The sequence below is a fragment of the Diabrotica undecimpunctata genome, chromosome 7 (genome assembly GCF_040954645.1).
Source record: "Diabrotica undecimpunctata isolate CICGRU chromosome 7, icDiaUnde3, whole genome shotgun sequence".
NCBI classification, from domain to species: Eukaryota; Metazoa; Arthropoda; class Insecta; order Coleoptera; family Chrysomelidae; genus Diabrotica; species Diabrotica undecimpunctata.
Genome location: NC_092809.1, coordinates 135,330,570 through 135,348,432, shown reverse-complemented (window position 1 = coordinate 135,348,432; position 17,863 = coordinate 135,330,570). Strand labels below are relative to the sequence as shown.

General features: G+C 31.9%; 1 protein-coding gene across 1 annotated transcript in view; it reads left to right on the top strand.

The window, feature by feature from the left end:
* LOC140445876 (nucleoredoxin-like) overlaps positions 1 to 17,863 on the top strand; it is a 172,783-nt gene continuing 154,920 nt past the window's right edge. The window contains exons 1-2 of the mRNA XM_072538281.1: positions 1 to 202; positions 11,833 to 12,149. Of these exons, the coding sequence (XP_072394382.1) occupies positions 11,889 to 12,149 (261 nt within the window). The 5' untranslated portion in view covers positions 1 to 202; positions 11,833 to 11,888. The remainder of the gene's footprint in view (positions 203 to 11,832; positions 12,150 to 17,863) is intronic.

Here is a 17,863-nt window from a genome sequence, read left to right as displayed (position 1 = left end):
ACCGCCGCGACGCTATATACCTATCGACCTGGACGCCTGACGTCCCGGCGTCTAGATCGCCCGTACGCTCGCTGTATCGGAGAAAAGTCATTGTACCTTTCGCTGCTTTTTTTATCTGTCTCTGTGTTCCTTCGCTTTCATGTGCGCTTTGATTACCTTTTGTGACTGTCTGTATTTTTAGTGCCTGTGCTTGGGCTTTTAGGTAAACATATAAAAATATTTTATGGTCTATGTTTTTGGTATGCAGCCAGGAGTACATTTGGTTTACTACATGCGCGCTTAACAAAGAGATGAATGAGTTGACACGAAGATTAACTTTCTTGTATTTACAGATGTTTAAAAGATATTATTTTTCAATTGCAAATATAGAAAAATATTACTTATGGAATTTAATTTTGTGGTAACAGTCAGTTCAATTGGAGATTGTAATTTTAGCCCAGTCTGGTTAAAAAAGGTCTAAAAAGGTTAAAAAAAAAGAAGCTTTTAAGACATAGATGGGGGTTACTAGATGACGAATAGAAGAAAAGGTACTCGTATTTTTACCTTGCGTTTTTTTTTAAACAATAATTTAAACAATAATTATTTATGGTCACAATTAGATTTTTTGTCTATAAGTTTTTTCCCTTATATTTTAAATAAACAATATGTATTTTATTTGTTTATATCGAGAATATCTTTATTTTCCCGTTTTTTTCAATTAAAATTGATAAATAATTTACGGAGATATTTGCAAAAAAGCAGTTTTTTTGCACTAATTTATTAATTTTTTTAATTTTTTTTTATTAACAAAATAAAATGTTATTAATACATTTGAACACCGAGGAATTAACGTCTTTTAAATTTGTGCGAAATTTCCCCCCGATCGGTCAAATAGTTTAAAAGTTATTTAATTCATTTATCCCTAAGGCTAATTATTTAAACTATTGAACTTGCCCTATGAATGCTGCTAGACACATTTAGCGAATTTCATAGGATTCTTTAAGACTTAAACTATCTTAGAAGTTAAATGTATATTGCGTTTTCATCGAAATTATTTACAAAATAAACGTTTGAAAAAGGGGTATGTTTTTTACTTATAAACAATAATAATAACTTTTATATTTTTCAAGCTACAGACTTGTACGTACAACCATTGGATAGCTGGTAAAAAACTCACATTAAAAAAAACCTTCTATGACCAATAGGAACGAAGTTAGGGACTATTTTTAAAAAAATCATATCTCCATTGTTTATAAATATTAAGTAAAATTTGCACAAATTTTGAATAAAAATCTAAACTTTATATTGAAACTTATAGATATAAAATTCATCAAATTTTTCGAAACTTACAGCCCTTCGAAATGAAGGTACTCGACATAGGAAAGTGGGGAGGATAACTGTTTCAGCTCCGTTTTTTTTTTCGACATCGGAACTTCAAATTGAAACACGTAGGAAAAATTTACATTATCTCGGCTTCCATTGCAGCTGAAAGCCTCTTTTTTTATTCTGGGGTAGCTCGTTGAAATATTAATACCTACATAGTTTTCACTGGCCGGAAAATATGGGAAACTTCGGAAAAATTGAGTCCATTTGAAATTCTCCGTAAAAACTTACTTTTTTTTTTAATTTAGCTGGAATAGTCTGTCGCAATATTAATAATGATGACATAATTTTCAACCCCCCTCAAATCTCGGAAAATCAACGTATATATTTTTTCATTTTATATCAGTGATGTAATAATACTTACATATTTTATAAATTAAATTTCAGGTTATTTTTTTACACATTTTATTATTATATTCCTTATATTAATTATAACTGTTTGTATTTGTATAATTAACAATATTGATTTTTATTCTATTTTTCGTACAAATATGATATACAATATTAATCTAATCTGCGTTACTGTTTTGATAAAATAAGTCGATTTTTTCATCATTTGTCTTATTAAATTTTGCAATGTTTATTAAACTTTACTTTTTTTATTTTCTTTACATACATTGGTTTAATAGTTAAAATTTGGTTCATTCATTCGACTTCACTGTCAGCTCTGAACCTTTTTGTTGCAGGTTGTTTGTCTTCACTTAATAAATCAGTCTCTAAATATACATCTTCAGAATCACTCTCGTCGTCAAACGTAACTGTACCGAGGTTGCAGCATATTTTCTCCTCTACTTCTTTCTCAGTACAATTTATGCACAATCTCGTACAATTCAAACCACGTTTTCTGCACCCACATCTAGTAGTTTCGCAACCTGTGGTGCATTTGCATGTAATGTGCTTTAATGTCTTTTCAGGAATTAAATTATTTAGAGTATAAATTGGTTCAAAACCAGTGGCAGTTTATCTCCAATCATAGGCACAAACATCTAACTTATTACCTAACCACATTTGTAATTGATAGTAAACCCGAATAACATGCTGTTTGGCTGTACCTTCAGTTGGTGGCAGAGTTTCTAGCTTAAAAGATGATTTACCGATATTTCTGTTGGATTATAAGTATCTTAAATTATTTAAAGAAAGTGTATCGTTGTATTTTTTTTTATAATTATTTATTATAATTAATTATTCATTCAATAGTTTTAAATATTACTTACAACTTGCAATCAAAAAGTAATTAAATAGGTTTAGTTAAAACTTTTTTGTTCAAAATACACAAAATATTTTACTCAAAGAAGTATAAGTATATCGCTTTCTAAAGCCACTACACTGAGACTGACGAGATTTTGAAGCGTGGTGCTGAAACAGTTTCCCCTCCACTTTCCTATGTCGATCTTCCGAAAGTCTCTTCGTTTCGAAAGGCTGTAAGTTTCGAAAAATTTGACGAATTTTATAGATATATGTTTAAATATAAAGTTTAGATTTTCATTTAAAATTTGTGCAAATTTTACTGCTTAATGTTTATAAACAATAAAGATATGATTTTTTAAAAAAATACTCGCTAACTTCGTTCCTGTTGGTCATAGAAGTTTTTTTTTTTGTTTTTTTAAATGTGAGTTTTTTCACCAGCTATCCAATGGTTGTACGTACAAGTCTATAGCTTAAAAAATATGGAAGTTATTACAATTGTTTATAAGTAAAAAACATACACCTTTTTCAAACGTTTATTTTGTAAATAATTTCGATGAAAACGCAATATGCATTTAACTTCTGAGATAGTTTAAGTCTTAAAGAATCTTATGAAATTTGCTAAATGTGTCTAGCACCATTCATAGGACAAGTTTGATAGTTTAAATAATTAGCCTCAGGGATAAATAAATTAAATAAGTTTTAAACTATTTGACCCATCGGAGGGAAATTTCGCATAAATTTAAAAGACGCTAATTCCACGATGTTCAAATGCAATAACAACATTTTATTTTGTTAATAAAAAAATTAATAAAACTTATAAATTAGTGCAAAAAAAAATATTTTTTTGCAAATATCTCCGTAAATTATTTATCAATTTTAATCAGAAAAACGAGAAAATAAATACATTCTCGATATAAAGAAGTAATATAAATATTGTTTATTTAAAACATAAGGGAAAATATTTATAGACAAAAAATCAAATTGTGACCATAAATTATTGTTTAAAAAAAAAACGCAAGGTAAAAATACGAGTACCTTTTCATCTATTCGTCATCGAGTAACCCCCACCTATGTCTTAAAAGCTTCAGATATCTGCGAAAAATTTTGCCGTGAAATCGATGATTTTTCATAACCAGACTGGGCTATTTATTCTATACAAAAAGTTCAGGAATTGTTGCGTAGATTTGACGATAATATGTATCCATGCATGTTTAGGTATCAACTCTAATTTGGTGTTTTTATTAAAATATTATTGATAAAAACCAGTCATACAGATTTTTAATTTTTGCCGTAAATAATATTGTCACTTCCAAAAATAAATTTAAACTCATTGATTTTTTTTCCTTTGTTGACAAGTTTTCTTTTGTTTTATTATTTTAACATTATTTATATTAATTAGATATCGGTCTTGATATACTTTATATAATAATAATAAGCTCTTTATTGGTTTATTCGATTACACAATAATATATTACAAGGGGTCGGCTTCCCTAATTATAGTTTTCTGCAAAATTCTTATCTTGGATCATACTAATATCAATCACATTCACAGGCGTATCATGTCGAAGGTTCTCCCCAGGTCTTCTTTGGTCTTCCTCTCCTACTCCCCCAGCAACCCACAGATAGGGAATTCTTCGTATTGGATGATTAATAATATGCTTTATCATTTTGGCATCAATTAGTGGCATACGTAGACTTCGTCTAAAATATTTATTCTTAATCTTATCCTTTTTTGCCACTCTTCACATACAATTACAATTTTTACTAAGAATAACCAACAATTTAAGTATAAAATAAGTTTATTTTTGATGTTTTGATTTTCACTTTGGAAATCGTTCTCCAAATATAAAAAAAAAACATTAATAAATAAACTAATTTGTTTTTTGTTACTTGATGAAAAATTCTTCTGATAATTTAATTATAGTAGTAGTAGACGACTTTAAAATGATATTGCCAATATTGCTGAGTTGCGTTCCTGGTACGACTTTATTGTAAGATAGTTCATTCGATTACATGAAATCAAATTTTCCTTAAGAATATTTGTCAGAAAAATCATAGCATATGATTCCTCTTTAAAAAGACAACCACATGTAATAATGACAGAAAAATTCTCCTGTTAGCGAGATATATTAATTATATTAGAATATTAATATTATTAATGTTTCATTTATTATTTCTCAACACGTAATTGGCTAAATAGCTAAGCGCTAAAGTCACAAAAAAAATATGTAAACAAACATGGAAAAATGAACCTAGTTATATATAAGCCTCCCCCTTTGACTTTCATTATTCTCTGTCCATTGCAATTTTCACTTAATCTGGACTGGCATATCCCTTTAGATCATTTGCCAGCCTCAACTGTGTTCTTCCTTTGGGTCGTTGCTATGATTTCCAGGGTCTGCAGTGCAGACCTTCTTTTGATATATCTATCGCCCTTCTGTCTGATGTTATGGTCTGCAAATTTCCACTTAATATTTGTTGTATTTGTTATGACATCTTTCACCTTCGTAATATTCCGTATCCACTGGTTAAATGTTCTGCCTTTCAAGCCTATTCCCAACAATCGTATTTTTATCGCTCTCTGGGAACTCCCTAATTTATCCGTGTTCGACCTTGTCATTCTCCATGTTTGGCATCCGTACATCACTGGTTCAAAACAATAGTTTTGTTTTAAACTAGTGCGGATATTTATAATTCGTTAATATAAAAGCTAGTTTTCCAAATGCTTTTCATGCTAATATTGTTCGACTTTTTATCTCCACAATCTGATTTTTTTGGTTGAATTTTATGTTTTGAACCAAATATACGTAGCTTGAGATCTATTCTCTTTTATTTTTTGTATTTCTATTATAATATTCTCTGAGATGTTACTCATTATTTTTATGTTCTCATAGTTCATTCTAATCTTTCTTTCGTGTCAATCTTTCGTGCTTCTCTATCTACATAGTTCCAAAACATATTCTTTAACTCCTCTTCATCACTTCCTACCAGGAAAACATCATCAGCTTATCGAAGATGTTTAAATTACCATTTATTCTTATTTCCTTCTCTTTCCAATTTAGTTTTTTAAACACATTCTCTAGGGCTTGGTCAAACAACTTTGGTGATGTTGTGTTACCTTGACTTGCCGTATTCCCCTGTTTAGTGCTACTGGGTCCGTGAGTTTATGCATCTTAACTCTGTTTTTGCTATCTGGTATATGTTTTATCCAAAGTTCCACACGGTTCAAATCTTTTTCAAAGTCTACAATAGCTGCATACATCAGGATGTTATATTCATTTTCTTTTTCGATTGGGATTTTCACATGTTATAAATAATCACTGTGCTAAACCTTTATTTGAATCCTACCTGTTCTCTTATCTGGTCTATTACCCATCTAATTTTGTTATCAAACTGTTAGTCAGAATGTTTGTTAGGAGCAGTGGCGCACCGAGGAATGGGTTTTGGGGGTTAAACCCCCCCAGGACCCTATTCCGACACTGTTACTTACACATTTTAAGAACTCAAAATGGAGGTAACCTCATAAAAAAATTTTGGTGACCAACCAAACCACCCCCCCCCCCAAGAGACAAATTCTAGGTGCACTACTGGTTAGGAGTTTATAAGTGGTATTGAGTAATGTCGTCGGTCAGATAGCCAAGCGGGCTGGGCGACCGGTTCTCACTCGCTTCACTGCGAGTGGTTCAGTGGTTCGATCCCCAGCTCGGTGTACAGAAAACAAAAAGGCTAACACAGCAGTTTAAAATTCTAAATGAATCTGCGGCTTAGACTGGAATATGCTGGTGTCTGATCGGCCTATGGTGGAGCAGTACGGCAAGAGATAAGGGCTTGCGGCTCAGTGATACTTCTCCATGGATCCCTACCGGAAGGGCGAGGCGCTTAAAATACCGGGTATATATTATATATATTGAGTAATGTTATTGCACAATAATTTTTAATAAAACTGTTCTCGGTAAATTTGTGCCTTACTTTTTAATGAAACGTCTTATTATTACTGGCTTTATTTATCTGTACACTTTTATTGTAGTTGAAAAATTTCTATATTGTTTATTCTCTATTACATTCGTATTTTCTGTATCTTTTCTAATTTTTAAAGGAAAAATATTATCTTAATAGTAAAATATTCACCTACGCCTTTGTTATGCCTGTTCTCATAAATTGTTGTTTGAAGAATTTTATGTCCTATATAGTAGTGGGTTCTAATTTGTACATAAAAACGCTCTAGAAGTTTAACATTTTCTTTTCATTTTTGTAATGTGTACAGGAACAAACACTCCCTTTAACATTCCTTCAGAGATAAAGATAAACAAAAAACCACTTCTATTACATACTTCCTGCAACAATAGGGATAATCAACTGTCCTTATCACCAGTGGCGCCGTAAAAATATAAATACCAAGTAGATAATACTTGATTTACAGAGGCAACTTTCTGTCAAATTTTGTTGTCTTGTCTTATGTTGCTTACTTATGACAAACCTGTTAAATTAAGACCAAAATATTATTAATAAAGTACAAATAAATATCATTTGATAGTATATATTGTTATTATAATTTCAAAACGAGAATTATAAGAATTTAAACCGGATTTAATGTTGTTATTAATCGGATGAAATTTATGATTTTTATTAAATTTCAACAATCGTTACGATTACGAATCGAATCTTTTAGGTACTGATAATCTTTAGATTTTTACTTCTCATTTAATGTCTATATTTTGTTAGTTGTTTTTTATGCAGTTTTTAATTTATACCTGCTTAAATATGTAAATATTTGAAGGGTACAGGGGAAGAACGATCATAGTCACAAAAAGTCAATTTTTCAGGGGAGCGTTTTTAAACTTTAAAGACTTGTGCCGAATGTTTGATGTTTTTTATGCACTTTATTTTTATTAAATTTTTATTAAATGCACTTTAAAATTAACTTTATCTTATTAAGATGCTATAACTCTAATACTAAACTTGTATCCGCATCGATTTCTTATTATACCTGGTGTAAAAAAAACTACTGCATGGACAATGATCATTACTCCCCTGTAACTTGGGAGAATTTAAACAAAACAGCTATTTGTTTAACGTAATTTAAGTGTACATGAATTATTTTTATAATTTGGATGGATTATATTTTATTAACTTATTTTGTTTACAATACGAGAAACGAAGTTTATGTTCAAAAAATGTTTTTTATTCGGGGAAGTCTTGTCTTTTTTAATCTGAAAAATAAATCTTGTTTAGTTACCTAATATAAATTCTAAATAATTTTCATGAGATTGAAGTCATGTACCTACTAACCTTTTAAAGATAATCATCATCGTTGCCCTCTTGACCTTGCTGTTTGTAGGCAAGGCTATTGTAGAACTCTTGGGCTTCCAGTCTACAGAACTTCTTTAAGACCTGAAGGTCGCTGTACTTGGAGCTTGGTATAGGTATCGGCTCTGGATATGAAGATTGTAGCTCCGTAGGGGCTTTGGACGAGGGTTTGTTAACACTCCTTATCTGTGTAGAAGTGAACGCTCCATTGTAATTATCCCGGTGTTCATTTGTTCGTGATTTATTCTGCGAAATCTTCACTTCTCGAATGGGACGTGTTGCAGCACTAAATTTTTTTAGTGTACTCAGTTGAGAGGAAATTTCCCCATAGCTTGAAGTTTTTGTCTTTCAAAGTTCACAACATGAAAAGGCGAAGGCTTGACTCTTCCTGATGCTATAATATCCCTCCAATTTTCAGGCATTTCGGCTGATGAACGTTTTGGGATCAAACCCATATTCTTATCGGGTTCCATGTACGAGTGCCCTTTGTATAGTTAACGTGATTGTCACCTCCTTGAATTTTTTTTAATAGCAGTCATGTAGTGGAAATATCTTTTAGCTCCTCAACCGATTCATCTAAGTAGTTTTCAATATAGTGATTTATCATTGAGACAACATCGTCTGCTCCTTTTTTACCCTCTGTTTCTGTGTATGTGTAAAATGCTAATTAAGATGTTGCTAATAGATGGACATTAAATAAATAAAAAGATAATTGGCGTCTGAAGTATACCTCACTTGTTGATATACCTGGAATTTATAGGTTCCTGCCAAAGTCCATGGCAATAGCTACAGTTTTAGCAGTTTTTCTACTAATTCTTTTAGCTTCTCTTTTACGACTATAAAAACTGTCAGCTTTCTTTTTGTACAAAGTTATCTCAGTACGTAATTTCCTCAGCTTTTGTTCCAATGAATCCTTATTTTCAGCAGATGCGTTTTCTAGCGATTTTTCTAAACTATTTTCTTTTACTTTATACTCATCACATAACGCACACCTGTCGATGCGTGGGTAGCCAAAGGCAATGTTAAATTTTGTAAGAAACGTTTTGCGGAATACTTCGTAAGAGATTTCAAAATGCTTATCGCTATACTTTTTCAAGAATAAAAGCATCAGCTTTTTTATATTTAGATGTTCAGGTAGGTACACTCTTTTTGAGTCCTTAAGACTATAGTGCGCTTTTCTACCCTTAAGAGAAGAAAAAAAATCTATCAAGGTTTTTTTTGTCTCATCTGGTAATTTACGAGGACGATTTTTATGCATACCTCTACCATCAATAGGAGCTTTACCTGTCTGCACAAGAGCTGTTATCAAGCGTCGGTTAGTGACACCAAAAAACGACATAAAAGCTTTAAAGCCAACTTTTATTTCTTGCAGCTTGCCTTCACATAACACTCTTACCTTATATTCATATGAAAAGTCATGAATATTAGCATCTTCTTCAGGTTTCCTAAGTCGTCTTCATTCAATTCCATGTACAGAAATTAGCCCTGCCAAAAATGAGTTTTGTTCATTTCTGTCTTTCAACCCATTGATCAAAAGTTTTGATCAACCGAGAACGCTCTGAATCGTTAACATTTTCAAAACATTTTAGACGTTTGCAATGACAATCACCCCCAACCTCATTAGTACAATTTCTTAATATTTTATCGACATCACGAACTCTACCGGTCACTTTCCTCTTTTTAGAACTGCTAGGTATGCTTAACAAGCCTGAATCACTTTCTTTACTGGAACTCATTGTAAGAAAAGGTAGAAATAAGGTAACTACAACTACTACGCAGTATCACTTTAGAATACTTGTTTAGATAAACAAAACACGAGAACAAACAATGTGAGATGCACTCTCGACAACGCAAACAAAGCGACTAAGTGACTGAGTAAGAGAGAGACAGAAGTTATATTTTCTCTCTCTTCCTCTCTCGAGAATAAAAATGTTCCTTTTGTGTATATATTTAATATTATATATATTATAATATATATAATATAATATTGTATATATAATATTATATATAATATAATATGTATTAATATTATTATTTATTTGATATGTTTTGTATTATTTAAAATTAAACGTTTATAATTATTTTAGGCTTTTGTATTTCAAAATAATCACGCTGTCTTACCGAGAACTGTCAATTTTGAAATCCGTTAGTGTGATGTACAATTGGCAAATCCTTTACGTGTTTGGTTCATACGCTAGTGGTTGTGAGTTCGAATCCCAATTATGAATTTCCTTTTTTATTTTTGAAATATTTAAAAACCTCACGTTAATCTTATTAAATATATGTAATATACGCAAAAAACATAAATTTTAAAATAAAATGAAAATTTACAACATAATCCGAGTTGTCGGTTTTTTATTTTTATCTTCGTAAAGTAAGTTATGTATATTAGCAGTTTTAAATACTTATGAATATTACATTTTAATTTATATTGTATTATTATATTCAATTATGTTGCAGTGTATTTATTGTATTGTAATTTTTATATTAATAACAAAATAAACAATGAATTTTACTGCAGAGTATGTGTAAAATTTTTTTTTGCATTCAACTCCTTTTATACATATATAAAAATAAAAATATATATTTTCATTAAAATATTGATACAATCCTTCATTTACTATACTCCTAGTACAGGTCAAATGTTTATATACAGCAAACGATGCACCATATACCTATATAACTAATTCTTTTTCTCTTTCTGCTCTGTCTTACCTATACCATTACATATGTAATGATTGTGCAGATTGACTCCTATATAAATTTTTAACGGCCAACGCGTGTATAGAAGTATAACTTCTACCGGCAGTCCCACTGGATTGCCACACCCGTTTTTTTATTTTTTATGACTATGATCGTTCTTCCCCTGTACCCTTCATTTGGCGTCTGAAAACTAATTATTCGTGAGTAGTGAAACGATGTCAAGAATCGCTATTCTATGATTCTACCTGTGACGACGCTATCTTGTGGCGCTAGTTCCGTATCAGCATTTTACTGTAGAGAATAACAAATTAATACAACGCCAGTATACAAGCTTCCCTTCAAAAATAATACCGCCACCCGAAAAGAGCGTAATCATGTCTTTTTTGTGAAATTTCAAAAATTTAATGAGCGAAATAATGGTGATTTTGGACTGTAAAAATATCGCGAATTAAAATTATTGTAGAATCTGTTCAAAAGCACCTTCCAACCTTTTTAAATTAAAAACAAAAATATAGACGTTTTTATGCTCTAATGTTTTTTTCTTCATTCCCAATATACAGGGTGAGTTTTAAGTATGGAACCTTAATTATCTCGAAAACGGTCTGCACGATTTTTATAAATTTTGGTGCGTAATGGTGATGGCTTGAGATGCGACCGAGAATTTTATGCCATTTAATAATCGCATTTTCTTGCTCTGCAGTTTTTGTTTCTGAACTAGCAAATTAACATATACAGGGTGTCTCATAATTAATTGGACATTAGCTAATGGGTGATTGCTGACATCAAAATAAACAGTTTGAGCTTAAATTACTTAGGCAAAATGTTGCTAGTTTTCGTTCTACAGGGTGATTCATTAATATTTTTTTATATTATTTTTAGGGATATATTGAAAACTATTTAACCGATTTAAGTGAAATTTGGTATCTTGCTATTATCTAGTACACTTAATATAAAAATATTATTAGTTTTACCCTTGACAGTAGGTGGCGCCACCTAATATAACATTGGTTCATTAATATGGCCATAATTTTTTTGTCCGCCCTGTAGAAACATTCTAGGAAACTTCTACCAACCAAAACCATATATTAAAACCAATAATATCACACTTATTTTGTTTTGTTGCTAACTTTGTTAACCCCATTGTATAAAAAGATACTTTTTTATATTCTTTCCTAGAATGTAACATTTGATAAAGTAGAATCCTCTTTTTCTATTCGAAACAACTTCTTGCTAATGCAGTCTGAGTTTACTAACGCGCTTAATCTTTTGCAGCCCTTCAACGATGACATACCCTTAGACCCGAAAACTCGTCGCAGTTGCCCGGAATAATGGAAAAAATAAAATGGCACGATCGCCTTTTCGGCAAAAAACTAATAAAATGCGACTCGGTGAACACCAACTCCAACTCCAACAACTTCGAGCTTATCTCCACTAGTGAAGTTCTGCAGAATGTAAACATTACGGGAGTTTACTTTTCGTTCGCCAATATTAACCTCCAAAGTGACGAGTTTATTAATAAGCTCAAAGAATTCTACGAGAGATTAAGGAATGAAAGTTGCAGTGATGAGAAAAAGCTTCAGGTTATTCAGGTAAGAACTTAAGCGTTGGAAAAATATTTAATAATAGTGGTAATTCGGTTTCAAATTTGTATATATCGTCCCCTTATAACTACAATTAGGTAACTTAAAATTTGCTACTTTTCAGGAGAGCAGGTTTAAGTTTGAAAAAAAAACAAACCGTGCTATATTACAGCAAATGAATTTTTTTCTGACTATTTATAGCAAGAAGTTGAAATAAATCTAACTTCTGATTAATTATAAGTCTTCGAAAGCCTTGTTTTAGTTCTTATGTTTTTGAAAAACAAGATATCTAAAGATAGTAGTTGTTGCAATTAAAATTAAAAAAATATATATAGCTAGTTTTGTAACCGTTTCAAAAGATTTAAAAGAAACTCATTATAAATTTCGATTATTTTTTTTTAAATAAAACTTCTAACCCCATCTATTTGTCAAGTACCTACCTGTAGCCGACTCAAGGATTCTTCTGTAATTCCCAAATATATCCGGTAGATGAGCCTATTCATCAACTTGTCACTCACGCCCAATTTCCAGAGAGCGCAAGAATAGCGTCTCGCTCTTTTCTGTTAAGAACGTCCAACCGTTAAGACGTGTTTCCGAATTGGGTCTCATTTAGAGACCCTTATTGGAGAGGCTATAATGCTGATAGTATATTTCTAATACAAGTCGCAAGATAGTATTGGTATGGAGTTATTCCAGATCATGGCCCAGTAGCGGTATCTTTTTATGGAATACCTAACCCCTCTTATCTAGGATGGTGGTGGATTGATATCGGATGTAGCCGAATCAATGGTTTATTTGGTGACTGATTGAATAAGAAAAGAAACAGAGCAGATTAAGGTTGTACCAATTTTTATTATACCTACTTTCAAGACAACAGAAATAACTATGAACTCAAAAAAATGAAAATATAGTGAAGTGTTCTAATTTTATTTAAAGGTTTATTTTCTTCATTATTCCTAGTTGATAAATAACTATATTATTTTCAATGTAAACAAATTTCGAAATTTGGGGTTAATATATATATATATATATATATATATATATATATATATATATATATATATATATATATATATATATATATATATATATATATATATATATATATATATATATATTCATTTTCTTTATAACTAATTCTTAATTTAATACGATACAAAGCTTTTTTGTTTATGATAATGTAAACATAAAATAGTATTTTGGTATCCCTTTGGGATGATGTAACTTTTAATGTTTTCTTTTTGTTCATTACTAAGAAATAATAAAGAATAGTTTTCTTGTAAACCTTCGATAAATCTTAATTTTTTTGCTCGTCCCCGTCGAGGATAAACCAGGGGTGGCGTCCAATAATAGATTATAATTTCATATTATCTAATTGTGCTTGGATTTAAGATACGATATAGTTTCCATATGTTTAAGAAAACCCCGCCCAATTCTCTTCGACAGTGAGCGATTCTGGCCTTGCATATATCATTGTAGCACGGCAGTGTTACAGTTTTCAACTTAGCAATAAGTACAACTTTTTAATACCAAAAAAAATTAATAATATATTTTGATTAAAATATAATAAAAAAAGTAGAAGAACTTAACTAATAATTATAACCAATATTTTTCTTTAACTGGGTCTCACTTATGTCAGATTATACTTCTCTTCCTGTTGCTGTAAAATGTAGGTTTTCAAAATAATCCTTATTTTCCAGAGTAATTGCGAGAAGTTTGGTGTTAAACAATGTCACAAGATCCTTGTATTTTTCCAGAGTAATAGGGATTCTCTCCTTATACAAGGGATTTGGCATTATTGTAGTTATATTTTGAGTCGATTTTGTCCTTCTCTGACAATTTAAAGTTCTAAATTCTTTGATAAAGTTTCCTTTAAATTTCATGATGCATGGTTCGCATTTAGAAAAGAACATGCAACACATTTTCTGCCATGCTACTTGTTGTCCACTTTCATCCTAACCTCTGAAAATTAAAATTTGATCCGCGTGATTTTTACAATCCAATATTTGTTTGTGAGTGATGTTATGAATGATGTATGGTTTATCTCTTTTTCTCCGGGCACTTTGTTTTCCAGTCTTGTGGTAAATGTGTTTGGCCTAATCTTTTGAACTCTCTTAAAATGACTGAGTGCATGGAGTCGCACTCCATTTCACTATAGTCGAAAATTAAGAAGTTAAGTTTTTACTAGACGTTTTTATTTAAATTTTGTCCACCACATCTATCACTAAAACACTGAACCTGAGTTACTCGTTCCGGTAAAGACTCAAAGTATTAGTATAAGCAAGTGGCAATCTCACAGCTGTCTCGTTTTTCTTTCACCTTTGTCCACATCAAGCAATCACCCTGTTTAGAGACTGTATTATAAATGGTGAAGTTAAATACTTTTAATCTTTGCTTGTAAAAGAGCGTTATTTGTTGGGTCATTTGGTACTAAAAGCACTTGTTGAAGATCAAAATTGCAACTTATGAGTGTATTGTTAGAATTTTCTGCCAACTGCCTACTTATTCTATTTTCATCACGGGCTCTGTTCTTTGCTGCTATGTGAGCGAGATATTCGGTTTCCATAGATGCTTTATCGCTTAAGGGGAGTTGTAGGCCGTACAAACCCCGCACTGGTATTTAGGAGGTCAGTGGAAGCCAAGGTTATATTCCTCTGAAAATAACTTTCTATAAATGGCAGAGTTAGCTGTTTGATTGTTCTCACTGCATTCTTCCTTGTATAACGAATACATAAGAGTGATGTTAAGCTCTGAGGATACATATTTCCGTTGTGTTTTTTAACGGCAATAATATGAACTGACAACATAGAACTTCTCAATATGTTTTTTACACTTGCCAGGGTAGCGCAGGTGACGTGATCTTTTTTGTATGTTTTTATTTAGCTATTTTTATAGTCAGAATTCATAATAACTTTAATATTAAAAGATCAATAGACAAAAACAAAAATTAACTAATAAAAATAATAAAACCTAAGAATTGGTGCAAATAAATTTTTTTAAACATAATTTGTAAGCAGTATGACACATCCAAACAATCTAGTTAAAAATAATATATTAAAAATAAAAATAAAATAAAAAAATGAAAACGTTTATTGCCCTAATAATATTTACATTTCAAATTTAATATCTTATTTTCTTCTTTCTGACGTCCCGCTCTTGCACCGCCTGCTTCTGAATATTTTTCCTTTCGGATTCCTGGTCTTCTGTTAGTGTCTTCCTGTCGTCTTCTTCTGTAGGTACTTATTTTGGCATCGTACCCACTGCCCTGAATGGTTGATCTTCGGCAACCATCCGGCTAGACCCTGATCAGATGGTCGATCAGTTTATGGGTATGTCTATACATCCTCTGAATCCTGTTCTTCTCGAGGATGTCCCTGGTCTTTTGGAGTCTTCTTGTGGCCTGGTAGAAGAAGTATCTTGTTCTTTTCTCGGCCATCTCCCACAGTGGTGTATACTGGAGCCTTTCTTTGATGGTTGCATTTGATATTCTGTCCTCCCATGTCGATCCGTCTATGATACGGTAGCATGCTGTTTCTGTTGCTTCTAGTCTCCTCCAGTTGGTCTCCGCTATCGAACTCCATACTGGGACTGCATATAACATCACCGATCTAACGTAGGCCTGGTACAACTGGATCTTTTTGGCCTTCGTTAGTCCTGGTCCTGAAAATATAGGGGAGTATTATTTTTTTAGCTGCAATTGCTTTTACCTTCGTTTTTTGTGTGTGCAACCGGAAGTTGAGTTTTCTATTGAGGTGGACTCCTAGGTACCTGACTGAGTTTTTTACCTGGATCCTGTTTCCTCCGACTGTAATTTCATTAGCTGGTGGATTCTTCTCCGCGTTGATTTTTATCTTCCATTTGTCCGTGAAATCCGTGATTTTTTCTAACTGGTTTTCCATATTTCTGATGATTCTTCTGTCATCCTATCCGGTTGCATACACAGTATTGGAGATAGGATGCTGCCTTGGGGCATCCCTTCATGGATTTCTTGTATTATTGGCATCTTCTGGTCAGCTGAAACTTGAAAAGTTCTATTAGATAAATACATATCACAAATGTTGATTAGATAGTGAGGAATCCCAGTTATGTCCATCTTGAAGATTAGTGCCTTTTTCCAAACCACGTCGTATGCTTTTTCCATGTCCAGTATGGCTAATCCTGTCCTTTGTTTCCTGTTGAACCTTATCTTCGTGTCGCTGATTATTCTCGCTAACTAGAGTTCGCAGTTCCTTTCTTTTCTGAATCCGAATTGTTCTTCTTGGATGATTCTTCTTCTTTCTGCATGTTTCATCAGTCTTTTGTAGATGATTTTTTCCAGGATTTTTCCTATTGTTTCGAGGAATGAAATAGGCCTAAAACTTTCTGATCTTCTTCCATCCTTCCTGGGTTTTAGGAGTGGTATAATTTTGGCGTGTTTCCAGTTGTTTGGGAAATGTCCTTTTTCTAGGCAGTATTTGAAGATATAGTACAGTTGTACTATTATCTTCTTTGGTAGTTCCTTGAGGGTTATGTTGTGGATTTCTTCTGGTCCTGGTGCTCTGCTTCCTTTTAGTTTCCTGATGATTTTTGCAACTTCGTTTGGGCTGGTGTAGTCTTCTTCTTCTATTAGGAATTCACTTCTTCTTTTGATCCTGATGTATTCATTGTTGACTTCATCTCTGGTTCTTGCGTCCGACATGTCCTGGTTTTGCCTATGGATAGCTGCCATTTTTCTTGATATTGCATCCACTTTTCCTTGGGTTTCGTAGTGTGTTCCCTCGTTGTCTATGGTATTAACAAAACTTGAAGTGCCTGCTTAAAATATAAAAAAAGTTTTGCTACGTATTTGTTGTCAAACTAATAAATTTTTATTATTTTTACATTACACAAATTTCGGTAACTAGGTACCTCGTACGAGGTAATTATAATTATCCGATCCCCTTCGACACCTAGACAGAAAATGAAAAAATTATTTAGTAATACATGGCAACGCATGGGATATAATATATCACCGTCCGTCGATTTTTGTTTTTATTACGTATACCCGGTCCCTTTATTATAACACAAACTTAATAAAAATACACTAACCTTTATAAGACATTGAATTTGTATCCGTTTTTAATAATGTGAACAATTTTTTGTGGTTGAATTAAAAATAAAAGCGCATTTCTTTAAAAAGATAAAACAAAAAATATACTCTTATTGAAAATAAAAAATAATTTCTAATAAAATAAGAAATAATTCTTTATGGCCTACAGAAATGATTCAAATATTTGTCCTTCTACGGCTGAAAAGTGTCCCAATCTGTCATAAAAACTTCTGCTATAACTGAATTGGAGACTTCTAATATTCGGTTTCGTAATTCATTCTAATTTTCGGTTCTAGCCTCAGGCTGATAGTTGGTGATGCTTTTTAAATGTCCCCAAAAAAAGAAGTCCATTGGTGTAAGATCTGGAGATCGCGCAGACCACTTAATATCGTCTGTTCCACTGATAACTCGATTCGGGAAAATATTGTTTAAGTACTCCCTAATTATTCAGCGTTGTGAACTGAACAGCCGTCTTGATGAAACCAAACATTCTCCAGACTTTCATCAGGAACATTGAGAATAGCGGGAATCGAGTTATACTCTACTATTCAAGTTGCCCTCAATAAAAAATCGACCTATTTAGTCTCCTAAAATGCCAGTCCAGACGTTAACTTTTTGAGGACGTTGAGTTCAATAAACAACACTTTTGTGCTGG